At 46.7% G+C, this 17,456-nt stretch overlaps 2 protein-coding genes across 4 annotated transcripts; one reads left to right on the top strand and one right to left on the bottom strand.

Moving 5' to 3' along the window:
- Positions 1-649: 649 nt before the first annotated feature.
- Positions 650-13,052, bottom strand: ythdc1 (YTH N6-methyladenosine RNA binding protein C1). Of its 3 annotated transcripts, none has more exons than XM_084934431.1 (16): positions 10,910-13,052; positions 9,277-9,378; positions 8,717-9,006; positions 8,255-8,642; positions 8,101-8,163; positions 7,903-8,018; positions 7,443-7,551; positions 7,231-7,348; positions 6,160-6,244; positions 5,933-6,087; positions 3,635-3,714; positions 3,466-3,502; positions 2,119-2,158; positions 1,804-1,869; positions 1,422-1,613; positions 650-1,328 (listed from the first exon to the last, which is right to left on the bottom strand). In XM_084934431.1, exons 1-16 carry the CDS (start codon positions 10,935-10,937, stop codon positions 1,140-1,142), a joined length of 2,058 nt encoding a protein of 685 aa, XP_084790557.1. In that variant the 5' UTR covers positions 10,938-13,052; the 3' UTR covers positions 650-1,139. The 3 variants fall into 3 exon arrangements, with proteins under 3 accessions (XP_084790557.1, XP_084790556.1, XP_084790558.1); XM_084934430.1 differs by having other exon boundaries at positions 8,255-8,645; positions 10,910-13,047; XM_084934432.1 differs by having other exon boundaries at positions 7,903-7,997; positions 8,255-8,645; positions 10,910-13,044.
- Positions 13,053-13,609: 557 nt separating this feature from the next.
- ufc1 (ubiquitin-fold modifier conjugating enzyme 1) lies at positions 13,610-17,342 on the top strand. Its single transcript, XM_084934464.1, has one exon. It carries the CDS (start codon positions 15,981-15,983, stop codon positions 16,494-16,496), a length of 516 nt encoding a protein of 171 aa, XP_084790590.1. The 5' UTR covers positions 13,610-15,980; the 3' UTR covers positions 16,497-17,342.
- The last annotated feature ends 114 nt before the right edge of the window (positions 17,343-17,456 follow it).

The following is a 17,456-nucleotide window of genomic DNA, read 5'->3' on the forward strand; positions in this document are numbered from 1 at the left end:
AAACAGCTTTGTTGTTGTCAGCTTCCATTAAACAGTTCTCAAATGTAACTTCATATCTGAGTGTTTCTTAGTGCTAGACCAGTCGATTAGTCAAAAAATTTTTTCCATGGTTAGTCGACTAAGACATTAGTCCAGGAACATCCTTAGTCTACACGGTTCTGTGTTGACTACCACAAGGTGAAGAAGGTCTCACAGTTTGATGCTTTATCCACACGCTGCATGTCCTGCAGCCAATTTGGATGATCTTAAAATGGTGATCCCGAAAATGGTGCTCCAGTTCTTGCCCCTTGGTCGCCCACTGTGACGTATCAAAACTACTCTCTGAGGCAGGTATCCTCACCTGAATATACACCCGGACCAAACTTTAGTTCATCTGAAGAACAATTCATCTTTAATTATTGTGGCTAACAGCTCATATTTCACTTGGAGACTAAACTACTGTTAAAACTGCATAAATGCACACAACTACTATCATGGAGACTACAGACTGGACCAGATGATGATGATGATGATGGTCACCTACAGTCATCACTGTGCAGCTCTTCCTGGGGAGAAGCAGGAATATGAAGCGTTACGTGGATGTGCAGGGAGCCACACTTAGTGCGTCCTAACTCCCCAAACAGGAAGTGAAGAAAACAGGGAAACGGGATGAGTTTCATACTTAAAAACATTTAATTTGAAAGCTTTAACAGGAAACACTGCACTACTTTTCAGAATAAAATGAGAAATTGTTACAGAAACATGTTCATAATAAAAGTTTGCTCTCCATTATCTTATGACATCTTAGATCTGAGTACTGGGTCTAGATTGCTTCCACCCTCACGTTGGGCATCACCAGACTCTCAAAACATTAAAAAAAATGAACACAGAGGATTGTGGGAAGTCTGGCACTGCACCAGGAGTCACACACAGGCTGCCAAAATAAAAGTTTTGACCAAATATTTCTTTGTACAAGTTTTCGCTTTATTCACATAAAACTGATGATGTCATCACTCAGTTTGTTTGTTTTTAATTCATAATTTTCAACAAAAACAGCAAACCAGTCAAAAACAGTGTGGGCTGCCAAAAAAAAAAAAAAAAGAGAAAAAAAAAAGAAAAAAAAAAAGCAGTGCAGGCTGCCAGGAAGTGATGTCATCAGATCACCTGCGGTACCGCCCCCTCTCCTTGTCCCTCTCTCTTTCTCTGTCTCTATCCCTCACTCGCTCTCGCTCTCTGTCACGGCGCGGGCCACCTCGCTCACGCTCACGCTGACGCTCTCGCTCCCGCCGGCTGCTCACCACTGCCTGCGTCCGCCGCAGGAAGTCGTCCACTCGCATGTCATAGTCGTGCTGTATGATGGAGGAGGGTGAACAAAAACAAAAAACAGTAAGAGGCTGTGCTGATCACTAATCAATACGCCTGATTGGACTGAGTGAACTTACTGGGCTGGACGTGAAGGCGCGGTGCTGCGGTGCTCGTTGCTTATCTCTGAAGCGAGGGGGCGGGGCCTCGTGTGGTGGCAGGGGTGGGTGGTGATGATGGTGGTAGGCCTGGTGAGGGGGAGGCGGTGGGTGGCTGTGGTGGTAATAGGGTGGATGGTGTGGGGGTGGCTGCTCCACGCCGGGATAGCCTGCCTGATGACACACGTGGCATCATCATTAGATCAGTCTATAGTGACTTTAATAAAGGCTTTTAATCTGAAAATTCTCAGGCAACATCTTAAAACACAGAAACAGTTTCCTGCTTCCAGGTAAAATGCATGTTTTCATCATCTGTCACAGGCAGGAACAATCAATCAGAACGTGATTAATAACCTATTCATACCAGAGTCTGCCAGGGCGCCGGGGGGCCGACACTGTGGTGGTAATCCCTCATATACTCGTTATAGGACTGAAACAAGAAGGACAAAGGTGAACACAGGTAAGGACACAGCTAAACACAAGAAAACCCCTTCCTGTCTGAAATCCAATGATCTGCATGTGATATTTGTGATGATTATGGGCTGTTTTTAATGGGAAGACTGAATCATTTACAGTTTTATTTATGTTCACCCACACCTCTAATCAATACTAATCAGACTAATCAATAAACAATCAGTGAAGTGATAAGTAATCAATGAAGTGAAATGTTTGGACCCACCCCATTAAGAAACACGTCTCGTCTTACGCCAGAAAATCGCCTGGAAAGAGAACAGATTCATGAGAAATTCAGACTTTCAAATTTTATTATCATTTTTTTTTAAATTCAAGACGAAAGTTTAGATCCTTTGAATCTTCACTTTATCATGGTGGAGGAGTTTCTGATCAATATATGAAGGGACTTGCAGGTGGCCGAGTTTAGCCTGGATGCGGTCCTGTGGGTCTGCCTGGGTGTGATGGTTGGGTATAGACCACCTGCTGTGGCCGTGGTAGTTGGGCGCCAACCACAGGGGCAGACCTCAACAGTCTGGTCCCAGCAGCCCATACCGGCAACAGGAATGGAGGACGTCACACTTGTGGTATGGAAGGAATCCGAGCAAGCACGTGAGGCTGAGAAGCCAGCTCAGCTTCTGGAACTGGAGTTCGGCACCTGGATGTTTAGGGGTTCCTTCATGGACTAGAGTTGTTTCCGTGACTGAGCACAGAGCAGCACCTGACCCCAAGAAACATCTAGGAGCTCCACTTTAATTCTGCCAAGGGCAACAACAATGTCACCTCGATCTGGCACGATTGGGAAGAATGACCTGCTCATCCTAAACCTGAGTGGTGTTTTGTTATTGGTTCGTCTATAACGAACACCATGTTTGAACTTAAGGGTGTTCATAATTTTGTAATTGTATCACCAGATCTAAGGCCTCAGGTGAGGAGAGGAGCTGAGGTGTGAACTGATCACCACCTGATGGAGAGTTGGATCAGATGAGGATGATGCATGGAGTTGTGGCTGTAAAGTGGTTGGTACCTGTCGTCTGGTAACCCTTTAACCATATGGTGAACAACAGAGGAGCTATCGAGCTGAATAGAGTCCTTTTGAGCTTGCTAGACTCTGGACGTATATTTGGAGGTGGAGGAACACCTCTGAGGATCTCCTAAATTCCTCTGCAAACCATTCCAGAGAGGAAGCAGAGTCTGGAGATCAGGTGCATGACTTGCCCATCACAGTAGCTAAAAGACTTCCTGGATGTGTCCCCAGTTCTTGCATGTCATGCGCCAGTCTTGGATGAAATACCCACCAGTAACTCTGGACTGACAGACTTTGGTGATGATCCCCTTTGTAATAAGGTGAACCAGAAGGATCACAGCTGGGGATATACCTGGAAGGTCTAAGACTGGGTACAGGAGAGTCTGCTGTCAGCTGAAACTCAGATTCAGGAGGAACAGCGCAGCGTTTGTTCTGGATGTCTGGTCAAAGACATTTGAAGATGTGATGAAGTTTCTAATATCAGTCTGATTACATCAACTCAGGGTCTAAGAGGAATACAGAAGAAACCCGATTCCAGGTGTGTCTCACCTGTCCACTGGCTGGCTCCTCAGGTCCTGGATGAACCCTAAAAGCACGACACATAAAGTTCGGTTGAGGTGACAGTGAATGGCAAACATTCAGGTAACAGGTGTGTTCGACACCTGCACCTGAAAATCTGGGTCTTAGTCGGCTGTTTAAATGGAAGCTGCACATTAACCTGCTCGCTGGCTGAAGTCTGGTGGACCGTCAGGTCGCGGTCGCTTCCTGCCGTGGAGGTCATACTCTTCAGGTCGACGCCTACATAAACAAGTCCACAGGTAAGACACACACATGCACTCAGGTACACTCCATCACACACACACACACACACACACACACACACACACACACACACACACACACACACACACACACACACACACACACAAGCACACAGACCAATACAAACCGGATACTTCCTCAGATCAGACTCCAACACAAGAAGAAATCCCCCACCCTCCCCCAAGTCCGTTTCACACACAAACTCGAACTGCAACACAATCAGCCGCTCTGTGTGGTTCACCTGTGACTTCACCTGACGCTTACAGCAGGTAAGCGTCACCTGGACGAATCAGATATCACACAGGTCTAGTAACAGAAAGCTTTGAGGATAAAGGCAGACTGATTTGGACATTTACACCAGGTGACACCTTCAATTTGTGCGTGGAAACAGCTTCTTTGTCTGTAACATGATGTTTAAATGCAAGAAAGTCAGACGCTGATAAAGACCCTGTTCTGGCCCTATTCAAATCCTGTTCTGATCCTATTCCAGTCCTATTATGAACATGTTTCAATCCTGTCCTGGTCCTATTCTAGCCCTGTTCAGATCATGTTCCATTCCCATTCTGGCTGAATTAAGGTGCTGTTCCTGCCCTACTCTGGTCCTTTTTAGGCCCTGTTCTGATCCGGTTCCAACCATATACCGATCCTATTCTCATTGTGCTCTGGGCCTATTCCAGTGCTGTTCCAAATTTGTTTTGGCTTATTTTTAATCAACTGATGTCCACACAGAATCTCCTGTTTTAAAAGTTTCACTCTGAAGGATGAAAACAGAATCTGCAGTCTGACAAAGTCTCTCTCTCTCTCTCTCTCTCACACACACACACACACACACACACACACACAATTTTAAAAAAAAAAGAACAAATGAAGAAGAACCTCTGAAAGGGACAACATACCGCTTCTGCTGCGTATGAGGGAGGGGCAACACTTTAAAAAAAAAAAACAGTTTTTCTCCTCATCAGTCCATGTTAAAGGCTTTTATAAACCCTCTTATTTTGAAAAGGTGAGGGGTGATGATGATGATGGTGCAGTCCTGTCAATCAATACACAAAGCCCCGCCCCGTGAGCCCTGCCCCGCCCCTTCCAGACCAGCAACAGTCCTTAAACAGAAATGACAAACTGCGTCGTCTTTCTGTCGCTCCGTCCATTCGATTAATTTTATGCTCACTTTATTCGTCCATCAGAGCGACACACACACACACATCGACAACCAGCTCGCCGTCCTGTGTGTGTGTGCCAGTGGGAGGAGAGGGGAGGAAGAGGGGAACATGACTGTCCTTTCATGTGGGGGAGGGGTCACTTTTTTCAGTCCAGGGGTATTTTTTTTTTTTTCAGTCTTTTAGGCACCTGCAACTTTACCTCATACAACCAGAGGGAGCCCCGCCCCCAACACACCACACTTCTCATTGGATACAGTCCAGAGGCCTTGCCACAACACACAACCTTACTGGATACAGTCCTGAGGCCCCTCCCCTTTAGACTCACCACACCTCAGTGGATACAGTCCAGAGGCCCCGCCCCCTCCTGACCAACCTGTAAAACCTGGTCAAACACCTGAAACAGTCCATTGGGGTCTCAGATGCTCCCTTACTTCCTTTTTTAGTTCTACCTCGCTCACCCTCCCACCCCCTCCTTCGTCAGTCCAGCCAGTGACGCTTGTCCTTTCTGCTTTTATTCTGAAAGGGTCAGCTTCAGTCCAGCTAAAAATTTTCACTTTTTAACCTCTGAAGTATCAAAATCCTGCGAAGACAAAGAGCTTCAAAGGACAAATTTAACAACAACAAAACTTCAGCTCAGCTACGTAAAGACTACAGACCTAAAAAAAAACAAAACAAAATTCAGCTAAAAATTACAAAATAAAACAAAGAGATGTTGCTCAGCTCACACTTCAAAGGAAATGAAACTCAAGTGAAGGGTTAAACTTCCTCTGTGACGTCAGCTGTTTAACGCTTGTCGAGGACTTCACTTCCTGCCTGACTTTAACACCTTGACCAAAGATGCAGAGTGAGGCTTCGCTCCGGGAAGCTCCAGACTGGAAAAATAACAACCAGAGAGCCAGCAACGCGAGCCACGGGAAAGCTAGCCGCCAGCTAAGGGCAGCGGCTGTCTCCGTCGTCCAGCATCAGGTGGCGCCGTGGTCACAGCAGAAGAAGAAGAACAGGAAGCGGGAGGAGGAGCTTGATGATTGGCTAACCTTCCCGGTTCACGTTGTGGTGGTCGGCCCCGAGGCCGCGGCTCCGATGGTGTGCGACGTTTGTGACGAATGCGACGAGCCACCTGGTGAATGTCCACGCTCTCATCCAAAGGAAACAGGGCACAGAGCTGAGCACCAATGTCCGGCTGGATCTCCTGAAAGAGACACAGATTTGCATCATGTGATAGAACAGGAAAGCGTGATTCGTAATAGAACAGTCAGCTGACCTGGCCGTCACGTCCAATTTTCACCGGCTTGTGTTCGTTCCAGGGGTTGGAGAGGTGGGCGGTCTTAATGAAAGGAAGCTCCCTCCTGAAAAGGAAATAAAAAAGAAGACAACACTGAATAGTAGCCAGCAAGCAGCAAGCAAGCAAGAGCATCAGCGGTGAACCATCACACAACACGTGAACTACATCTATGCAGAGGTGGCTCCAGAGGTTCACACCTTCAGCAAACGTCATGAGGCAGAGCCCCAAAATCCACCAACCCAAAAACACAGAGCAGCCTGCTGTGGCGACTCCTGGCGTGAAAGAGGGGGGAGCTAAACATAGCTCAGTGAATCTATGTAGAAGTCAAACGACTGGCCGACGCGGGGTGCATTAAAAGCGATGTGCACGCACATTTATAGAAACGTGCACGTTGATTTCACTCTACATCAAACCAGGGGAGCAACTCTAGAGTACATCTTACTTTCAGGTTGCAGGAAGTATAAGCTAAAGCAGCGGTCCCCAACCTTTTTTGCGCCACGGACCGGTTTATGCCCGACAATATTTTCACGGACCGGCCTTTAAGGTGTCGCGGATAAATACAACAAAATAAAACTAGTACCGGTACCGAAAAAAAAGAAGATTTATTCATAACACACGTGAAAAGACCCAGGAAAACCGAGTTAGCGATAAAAACGATAACAAAATAACGCTAAAAACCGCTAAAAACCCTGAAAACCATACATTTCACACCCGAGCCTCAACTCTCGCGGCCCGGTACCAAATGACTCGGCCCGGGGGTTGGGGACCGCTGAGCTAAAGAGCTGACCTAAGACATGGACACACCCCAAACAGCAGCCAGCCAGCCAGGGATTTCACATTTCACAGGTAGTTATTTTCAAAGCCAATATCCTCGATCTGTTGATCAAAGCCCAGAATCAACCCAATACCCTCTGCCTCCAGTTCATCCATAAAATTTTGTCCATAAAATTTAAAATCAGAACCGGAGACCGAGATCAGTCTAGGAGAAGTCAAACACTCACCAGGAACCAATAGAAACAGAGTATAAACCTACTGGATGGAGCTGTTTACCTGCAGAGCCAGTCAATCTTAAAGACTCCTCCCAGCATCTTGGCATTCATTCCAGCAGGGAGCACCCAGTGGATCGGAGAGCCACCATGATGAGACTCTGACGCCAAACGAGCGAAACCTGAGGACAAGACAAAACAGACCAATCAGAGTTAAGAAGAGGATAAGGTGAACAGACAATGACATATGATACTGAAAACCTCTTTTCCTCATACCTTGGAATTTTCCACTTTCCCTCACAGAGAAGATGAGAACGACGCTCCTAGCTGAGCGGAAGGCAGCATTGAGCTTCTTCTCGTTCACCGGCAGTGTCGACCAAACACCCTGTAAACACCAGAAACACCAATTCATCCTCAGCTATCAGAACAAAACGGGGAACAACACAGGGGGGTGACAGGGAACAACACAAGGAACAACACAGACAACGCCTGAGGAACGATAGACAATGACAGAGGGAAAATCGAGGGGAACAACAAGGAATGACACAGGGGAGAACAGGCAACAACACGAGGAACGACAAACTACACTGGGGAAGACACGGGAAAGAGAGGGAACAATGAGGGGAACAACACAAGGACACGGGGTGACAACAGAAAATGACAGTTGGAACCATGAGGGAGGTGACATGGATTGAAAAGGGGAACAATGGGGAACAGCGAGGGGGTCAACGTGTACCTTAGCTTTGGCCAGCGACACATTCTCGTGGTTGTTGCTCTTAATGAGGAAAAATCGGGCATCTCTCAGGATATAACGCAGCTTGCTTGTTGGATCTACAACAACACAGGAAATAGCTGTAATCTGATTACTTCCAACTCAGTAGAGTAAAGGTATAAGTGGAGTAACGGGTAAGTAACCATGGAATATTGTTCTTACTCTCCATGCCTTTACGAACTGCACGGACCGACGATGACAGCTTCTCCCGCTTCTTTTCTGAACCTTTCAAAATAAAAGCAGTAATTTCAAACATTACGTCATCTTTTTTTTTCTCCTTGAAAAGAAAAATGTACATTACTAACTCTATGGTTACCTGAGGCCTCGGAGGCGGAGCCTGAGTGTGCTGACTCGCCATCATCAGAGAAGCTGACAGAGGAGGCGGAGCGTGAATCACCAGCCTCGCTACGTGTGTCATAGTCATTGCCCTCACCACCACGACGGTCGTACTCTTCTTCTTCCTCCTCATCCTCCTCCTCCTTCTCTCCTTCCTCTTCCTCCTCCTCCTCTTCTTCTTCCATACCTTCTTCCTCCTCTTCCTCCTCTTCCTCCTGGTCATCTTCCTCTTCCTCCTCTACGTGGGAAGCAGCGGGGGAGGAGCTGCCCGATGCCTGTTCTGAGCCGTATTCTGCTCCTGTCTCGTCCTCTGATTGGTTCTCCTCCTCATGGGGGGAGGGACTTGCTCGCCGCTCATCACGGCGTAACTTCTGAAGACAAACAGGAAGTTAATACGAATGGCTGGAAACCGTTAAAATTATACTTTTAGTGTAAGCAGTACCTGACTCAGACCCTCCAGGCCTCTCTGGGACTCTCGCCGTCTTGCGTCCTCTCCTCCACGGCTCCTCGTCACCTCTCGGGCCCCACGTCTCCCCTTTCGTTCATCATAATACTCATGACGGTAAGTGGTGGAGTGCCGGCCGCGAGGGCTTGACGCCTTTTTAGAGGAGGACAGAGATGGCCCTGGAGCTCTCTTATTGGAGGATGATGACCTAGAAGTACCGTGGCCTGACGAGGAGCGGAGCCTCTTTAGATCCTGGCTGTCAGAACGCTCGCTCTTCCTCTTCGTACCTGGCAGACAGCGATGAGGGCTTAATAACACGCACAATTTTTAATAACTTAGGTCAGGAATGTTCGTGATACTGTCTAGTAGTGTCAGTATGTTTAACAGGCTATAGTAACATCTGTAGTACCAGCTACAGTAGTACCTTTAGAATACTCTCTATAATACTGTCTATCTTCTTTAACTGCCTGTGGTATTCTCTGTAGTAACGTTTGTAGTATTCTTTGTAGTGCTGTCTGTGGTACTGTCTTTAGTATTCTCTTTAGTACTGTCTGTACCTTTCTTGTCGCTGATGTCACGCTCTGTCTCGGGGTTGTACAGCTCGTCATCTTGATCAGGAGCTTCAGTCAGTAAATCTTCCAGAACATTCAGCTCTCCATCTGAAACCACAGACACACACACACACGTGTGAGAAGGACAGGTAACGCACACCTGGCTGATTAGGCGGAAGGAGGACTCTGTTATTGTCTGTCTGTGTTGGTATTTATAGACCAAAGCCTGGGTGACACACCTGCTGATATATCAGATTTGATTTCTCACATCTGAAGAATGAAAGTTAACAAGTAAACCTAGAGAAACCGCATACCTGTTGGAGCCCACAAGCAACAATCAGTTCATCTTGGCACAGCCGGGCACAATGTAAAGTAAGTAGTCCACAACTTGTTGACCCAATAAAAGTACATTTGTAAACATATCATGTCGGAAAGGACTCATAACTAACTCCACATGAATGTTAGAGAGACCCATCGATGTTACACTAACATATCTGTATCGGCCCTAAAAACCAGCTGGGCTCTGGTACAGACAGAGTGAAGGATTATGGGTAACCTACATATTTACACATAATCAACATCAGTGTCGTGATATGCAAGTAGAATGCTGACTTGGTGAAAAGCTGGCCTGAATGGGAAACTGAGCGAATGGAGTTGAATAGGAAGAAGCAATTTATTGTTTATTGTTTTTAACCCTTCACACAGGGTTCAGATCCAGGTTTTCTTCGAGTTAGGTTTTAATTAAGCCACCTAAAACTCCAGTCAAAGACTTTAGCTATCACTAAGGTGGTTATAAACATTTTCTGTTAAACCAGGCTCTCTCCTTCAGGTTTTGAGTATGTGCACACATTACATGACTCTTCATCAACACAAAACAATCCCTGTGAGTGTCCCCTGCTCCAAATGTTGTTATTATCAGATAATGATGATAAAATGGTGATTAAAAACCTATAAGAAATAAATCTGGAGCTTTGTTCACAGCTTTCAGGAACAAGCTGCTTAAAAAAAAAATCTCCGCTGCCCATAAAAGCATCAGAGGAAACTGAACATCGCCTGGCCCTGTCCAGATGAGGGATTTAGCATCAATTACCATGGTGTTTTAGCAGGTAAACAGAGGAAGCTGACTCGTTAACGCTCTCGTCGTGTTTCCGCTCCTCTGATCACTGCTGGATTTAGCCACACGTCTCAGCCAATCAGAGGGCAGCAGCTCTGTACCAGCCTGTTTACCTGTAAACAGTCTCCCCTAGTTCGCTTTTATGCGATCAGATGTGTCGTTAAAATCGACCAAATCATTGACCCCTCACCCCCGAACACGTCAGAGCTTACTGTGGCCCAAAACGAACTAGGTTCTGGTTCCACCTGTTCTCAGGCGTGCTTTAAGCGGCCTCAGCCGTAAAATCAGCAGTTTTCTGATCGGAGTCTGATGCAGTGAAAGCGAGCCGCTCATCAGCGTCGTGATGGATCAAACACGAGCTGCTAACGCACCGACACATCAAATGGTCACGCACCCGTGAGCAGCAGGGCAATATCTCAGTATCGATCATCACAGTTATTATCGATTAACGATCCGCTCCAAGCGGCATCAAACAAAGGAAGCTCGTGGCTAATGCTAATGCTAACAAAGGTCCTCCTCACTCACCTTTGTCCTCGCGCCGGTCGGCCGCCATCACCGCCGCTGTGCCGCGCGCGCAGGTACCGCTTCAGGTGAAGGTGTAGCTGTAGCAGATTTGTGGGGAAGAAGAAGCTACCGGAGGATCCGAGGGTCAGCAAATGGCGGACTGTCTAACAGCAGCGTCTCCTTCTTCTTCTACTGCTGCTGCTGCCAGCCGACAGGTGAACACCGCCACCTGCCGGGCCGGAGCACTGAGTCTGCACAGGGCACAGAGAGGGGCTGAACGGGATTTCCCAAACCTGAACGTGACCACATCACACAGATAACCGGGAGAAACCACATCACAGAGCATAAAGGTCGCATGTACACCCGAGAACACACCTGTGTCAGAGAGGGGAGCAGTGGCGGCCCTAGCCTGTTTGGCGCCCCGGGCGAACACTCCCTCTGTCCCCGCCCCCCTATGCATAGTATGCAAACAGCTACCAAACAACCATTATAATTCGTCATACAATGAGAATAGGACAAATCAACAATTGACAATGACTAATTAATATTGTGCTGAACACAGTCCAAAAGATTCAGTAAGCTACATCAAACAAACGTAAACAGACGTTTTCACTATCCCTACTAATTGATGTTATCTTGTTGTATCTCTGTTGTGGCCAGTGCTATCCTCTATGCTGTTGCATGCTGTGGCAGCAGGTTGAGGCTCACAGATGCCAATGAACTAAATAAACAGATCCACAAGGCCAGTAATGTTGTGGGGATGGAGCTGGACTCCGTTAGGGTGGTGTCTGAGAAGTAGATGTTGTCCAAGATAATAATATATGTTGGATAACACCTCCCACCCACAGAAGCACGTTCAGTGAGAGACTGAGATTACCCATGATGCACCACTGACTGACACAGGAAATCATTCCTCCCTGTGGCCATCTCCCTGTACAACTCCTCCATCTAACACACTGTAAACACTGCAATAGTTACATCCTTTTTCCACACGTTCTTTTCTACTCTGGAATATTCTTGTCAATTTTCTTGATATTTATTTATAATCACCTCTGTTAATCCTTGATATTTATAATTGAGTGATCTGCATATATTAGTGCTATTTCTTAATTGTGTAAAATCTGTAATATAATGTATTGTTTGGAGTTTAGTCTGTTACTGTTGCTATTTTTACCATTTCTTCTTGGAGCAACTGTAACCCACATAATTTCCTTAAGGATTAATAAAGTATTCTGATTATGATTCTGATTGTTTCAGGATACATGACCTGCCATTATCCAATGACACATCTGCTTACCTGTATCTTTGGCTCATTTCTCCTCCTGTTCTTTTCTATTTTTTCTAAACTGAGCACCTGATGGCTTTGAACTTTTCTCATCCATCTTCCATTGGTTTTAATTTTGCACTCCAGTATGAACTCGAGGATCACCACAACATAACCTAATAGACCTAAACCTTAGTTCACAGATTCGCTTTGTCTAGGGTGTATTTCTAGGATTTCGCACAACCCAGGATTCAAATCATGAATACATAATGGGCTTGGATTTACAAAATTATAAATGAAATGTGCTCTATTTGGAAGCAGCAGGCCCCCCTCCCCTTTCGACAGGTTGTATGTGAGACTTTAAATTATCAAAGTGAAAAAATATTATAAATTTTAAATTGTTATTGATCCCTTTACCCCTAGTCCTAAAGTGTATATTTATTTTCTCACTCTTCTTATATTTATTGTTTGTTTACTTGCACTGCTGTAACTGGAGCCTTGTCGTCTCGTCTCTCTATATACAGGGGTCCGTTCTTCGTACCTCGCTTACTACATCCAAGATCAAATGACACATCCAAGATCAAATCATCGCGCCAACTTTGAGCTCGCTATTCCGGTTCTCCGAACACACCTGTTGTTGACGATTAGTACAGCTGGATGAAGTAATGCGAGATCACTGAGTGGCTTAAAAGGGGCTACGCATCAATAGTAGAAACATTAATCGGCAACCCTTTGATTGATCGGCGAAAATGTCGAAGGAGCGCGCTCAGTATTTTTCGGCAGCAGAGCAAGAACTCTTGATTGAGGGATTTCAGGAGTTTCAGAGTTTAATTAAAACGCAAGGGAACACTGCAAAGGCTGCAAAAGCAAGGAGAGAGGGCTGGCAGAAAGTTGCTGACAAATTAAACTCGTAAGTAATTTATTATATTATATTATATTATATTACATTATATCCTCTTTCATATTAGAGCCACAACAGGACCCACTAGAACATGGGAACAAGTAAAAATGGCCGCGATCTAATCCTGTTTACATAAAGTAAGCCTGCTCCCAAGCAGGTTTACGCTTACGGATCTGTTGCTATGACAGCAAGTCCCGGATGAGCTTCGGAGAACCGAACGATCCAAGATCACGCGAAATCGTCAACAATCAAATCCAGCTAACTTACTTAGCGAGGTACGAAGAACGCACCCCTGGACTGTATGTAGCGGAGATGACAATAAAGTTTACTTTGACTTCAGCAGCGAGCAGGCGCACCGAGGGCTCTCGCGCTCACTTTTCGCATACAGAATTTCGAAAAAACATCGGTGCAAATTATAAGTCTGTATCATAATGTCTGGTGTTTTCGTGTTTGTTGATTTGTTTTTATTTTGCGGGTAAGTTATTAAATGCTGCTCCAGCCAGCCAGAGAATCCCCACGCCGCCCCGCCCTCTCCTCCCTGCGCCGCAACGGAGGGCGCCCTTACTCCCAGCAAATGGGCGATAGAAAGCCGATCGGTGCCTATGCCATTCACAAAATGCGCTGGCTGACGTCGGGGCAGCATGAGTACGAGCAAAAAAAATTTTTTTTGCCGATGCCCGGGATGCCGCCTGTGTCGTCCGTATCAAAAACCGCTACTGGAGGGGAGGGCGGTGCAGCATCCTGTTCTGGTCTGCTGGAGTATGGTGGCTGCAGAAACCATTACAGAGTCTTTGACCTGAGCACTCTCCTCTTCAGTCTGAGGATGCCGCGTGATGCCATGTTGTCAGTTGATGAGATGTCAACAGTGAGGAACACGATTCAGTGTGGAGATGCAGTTTTTTTTGTAGGGTTTATGAGAAATCATTGGATTTAGTTTTTATTTACATTTGCTCAGCATGCTGTCTTTGAAACAGTGTTTTTAATTCCAGATTTTTTCTGCAGGTGTGGGGCCTCAGAGCTGCACACACCTGACATCAGCTGTAACTTGTCAGGTAGATCTCCATCCTCAGCTCAGTGTTACCTGTGTAAAGGTGTGTCAGTGAACTTCAGCGCACAAACCTGGACACAACCACAGTCAAAGTGTGTGTGTGTGTGAATCAGAGGAACGCTGAAGCTGTTCATTCTGCTTCATGTCTGAATCATGCCAACCCCAAATCATAGAAAAAACAGTGATGTCAGAGTGAAATGTGCAGCACTCAGTTAGATGGTAGGGTCAGGATTCTGCTCTGCTCCGCATGCGATGGCCACACACCTTTTCCAGCTGCTGCACATCAGGATTCCCAGCAGTATCATTTAAGCTGGGGTCAGCCATTTTAATATCTGATTTCAACCTTTATCAACATTAACAAACAGTAATTGTTGAACCTCTGGATGATGTGGTTCTGTTGGCTTCATCGGGTGATGGCCTCCAGCTTGCCTTGGAACGGTTCGCAGTCGAGTGTGAAGCGGGGGGGAATGAGAATCAGCACCTCCAAATCTGAGGCCATGGTCCTCAGCCAGAAAAGGGTGGAGTGCTCCCTTCAGGTCAGGGACGAGTTCCTGCCCCAAGTGGAGGAGTTTAAGTATCCCAGGGTCTTGTTCACGAGTGATGGGAGAAGGGAGCGGGAGATTGACAGACGGATTGGTGCTGCAGCTGCAGTGATGCAGACGCTGCCCCGGTCTGTTGTGGTGAAGAGAGAGCTGAGCGTAAGAACAAAGCTCTCAGTTTACCAGTTGACCTACGTCCCTACCCTCACCTATGGTCACGAGCTGTGGGTAGTTACCGAAAGAACGAGATCCCGGACACAAGCGGCAGAAATGGGCTTCCTCCGAAGGGTGGCTGGCCTCTCCCCTAGAGATAGGGTGGGAAGTTCAGCCATCCGGGAGGGGCTCACAGTAGTGCTGCTGCTCCTCCGCATTCAAGAGATAGTTGAGATGGTTCAGGGATCTGACAAGGATGCCTCCTGGGCACCTCCTGGGTGAGGTGTTCCGGGGATGTCCCACCAGGAGGAGGCCCGGGGGCAGACACACTGGAGAGGTTATATCTAACGGCTGGCCTGGGAACGCCTTGGTGTTCCCCCCGGAGAAGTTGGAGGAGGTGGCTGAGGAGAGGGAGGTCTGGGCTTCTCTGCTTGCGCTGCTGCCCCTGTGACCCTGCCCCAGATAAGCGGAAGAAGATAGATGGATGGATAACCGTTAAACTTGTGGTTCTTGATGGAGAACTCTGCACATGCTTAGTGCGACTCTCTCTGCCTGGGGGAAAGGATGCCAGCCTGAGGAGGCATGGAGATTGTCTTGCTGACTGCAGATTTAATGTTTAGGTTAAAAATGAAATCCTCCTCCTCTTCAGCTTCAGGCTGGTCCCCCTGGGGGTTCACATGGAAGGAGGAAAACATCAGCACATCCTCATCCAACCAGAGGATGGGATTACTCGAACTAATGGCACCTGTATGTATACCAGCAGGACTGTCAGTGTTCAACTTAAATAACCTGCATGACTCATCAGGTGCCTGTATTTTAAACTATATGGTAATCATTAACAGTAATCAATTTTTCTGTTCGATCATCTGGCGTCACTAGTTATCGATTGATTATAGATCAGCTTTTTGTGTAAAGCTGTACAAACTCATAATAATTTATACCTGTGACGGATCTGTTGCTGCTCAGGTGGGCAGTGTTGCTGTTTGTCACATGCCTGTTATAAACTTTGAAGGTAAAAAAAAAAAAAAAAAAAAGGGAACAAACTGAGGCTTTTGTTTTGAAAACCAGGAAGCGGAAGTTGTTGGCCGGATCCGCTCCCGGTGAAGTCCACGTCAGTCCTCAGAGCACACCTGAGGGGTCCAGACCGAACCGAACTAAAGTCATACCCGTTAACTCTCCTGCGCATCATGGCGGACGAGGCCACGCGCAAGGCCGTTTCGCAGATCCCGCTGCTGAAGACGCACGCGGGGCCGCGAGACCGCGCGCTGTGGCCGCAGCGGCTGAAAGAGGAGTACCAGGCGCTGATCCGCTTCGTGGAGCAGAACAAGGCGGCCGACAACGACTGGTTCCGCCTTGAATCCAACGCTGACGGCACGCGCTGGACTGGCACGTGCTGGTACATCCACGAGCTGCTGCGCTACGAGTTCCGGCTAGAGTTCGATATCCCTGTGACGTACCCGGACACCGCGCCTGAGGTGGCGGTTCCGGAGCTGGACGGGAAGACCGCCAAAATGTACCGCGGCGGGAAAATCTGCCTCACCGAACACTTTGCGCCGCTCTGGGCCCGGAACGCGCCGCGATTCGGGCTCGCGCACCTCATGGCGCTCGGACTCGGACCGTGGCTCGCCGTGGAGATTCCGGACCTTATCAGCAAGGGCATCGTAGTCCACAAGGAGGGGCAGGCCGAACCGGCGGCGGAGTGACATCGGACGGAGAGCCGAACCGGACCGGAAGCAGGGCTGAAAGACTGAAACTAGGAGAGTAAAAACTGTGTTAAAATGAATGGAGTCTGGTTTGGAAATGACGTTGACTCTGTTAGTCATCACTGATCTGTAACTGACGCTGTTCAAGTAAAAATGGGCACAGAGAGAATTGAGTCTGATTGGGAGATCGCACTGGCATCTGGCTATTATTTTTCAGTAGTAAGACTAAATGAGTAAAGCTCATGAGAATATGAATGGAGTCTGGTGGCGAGATGACCCACAGATTGGTAATAATAAAAGGTAGAAATGTGTTGATATAATAAATTGAGATTTACCGTAAAATAACTTCAGCCCACTGAAAGATAGTGGGGAAAAATCATTGGAACCTGGTGGAGAGGTGGCCCCTCGTAACAAATTTATGATGTTGATATTTTTATTGCGCCACAAGAAATGATAAAAATGGTGCTAAAATGAATGGAGTCTGGTTTGGAAATCACAATGGCTTCTGGCTTTTTTTGCTCAGTAAAGAAGTAAAAAGTGAGAAGATGAATGAAGTCGTGGAGAGTTGATCTAGATTATTTAACATAACTGTCAAAGCCTGGAGGCAAAAGTATTATTGATCTAATAAAATAATGTTAATATTTTTTTGCATCACAAGGAAGAGTATAAACGGTGGGACTTTGAATGGAGTCTGATGGGGAGAAGACACCTAATGATCAGACTGCAGACGTTCTGTTAGTTTGATCACGAGTAAAAACACGTAATATATGAATGAAGTCTGGTGTGTCACTGTTTACATCCAGACTACCAATCTGTCCCTAAACAATAAATAATATTTAGATTTCCTGCTGGTTGTATTGTTTTTAAAATATTTACAAATGTTTGCAGCTGTGTACGATGTCAAATTTAAATCACTAGGACATTTGTTTAATGGGCCATATAAATAGGGCTGTTACTGAT

This window comes from Perissodus microlepis, chromosome 7 (assembly GCF_051167445.1).
Source record: "Perissodus microlepis isolate ML-2025 ecotype Zambia chromosome 7, ASM5116744v1, whole genome shotgun sequence".
In the NCBI taxonomy this organism is placed as follows: domain Eukaryota; kingdom Metazoa; phylum Chordata; class Actinopteri; order Cichliformes; family Cichlidae; genus Perissodus; species Perissodus microlepis.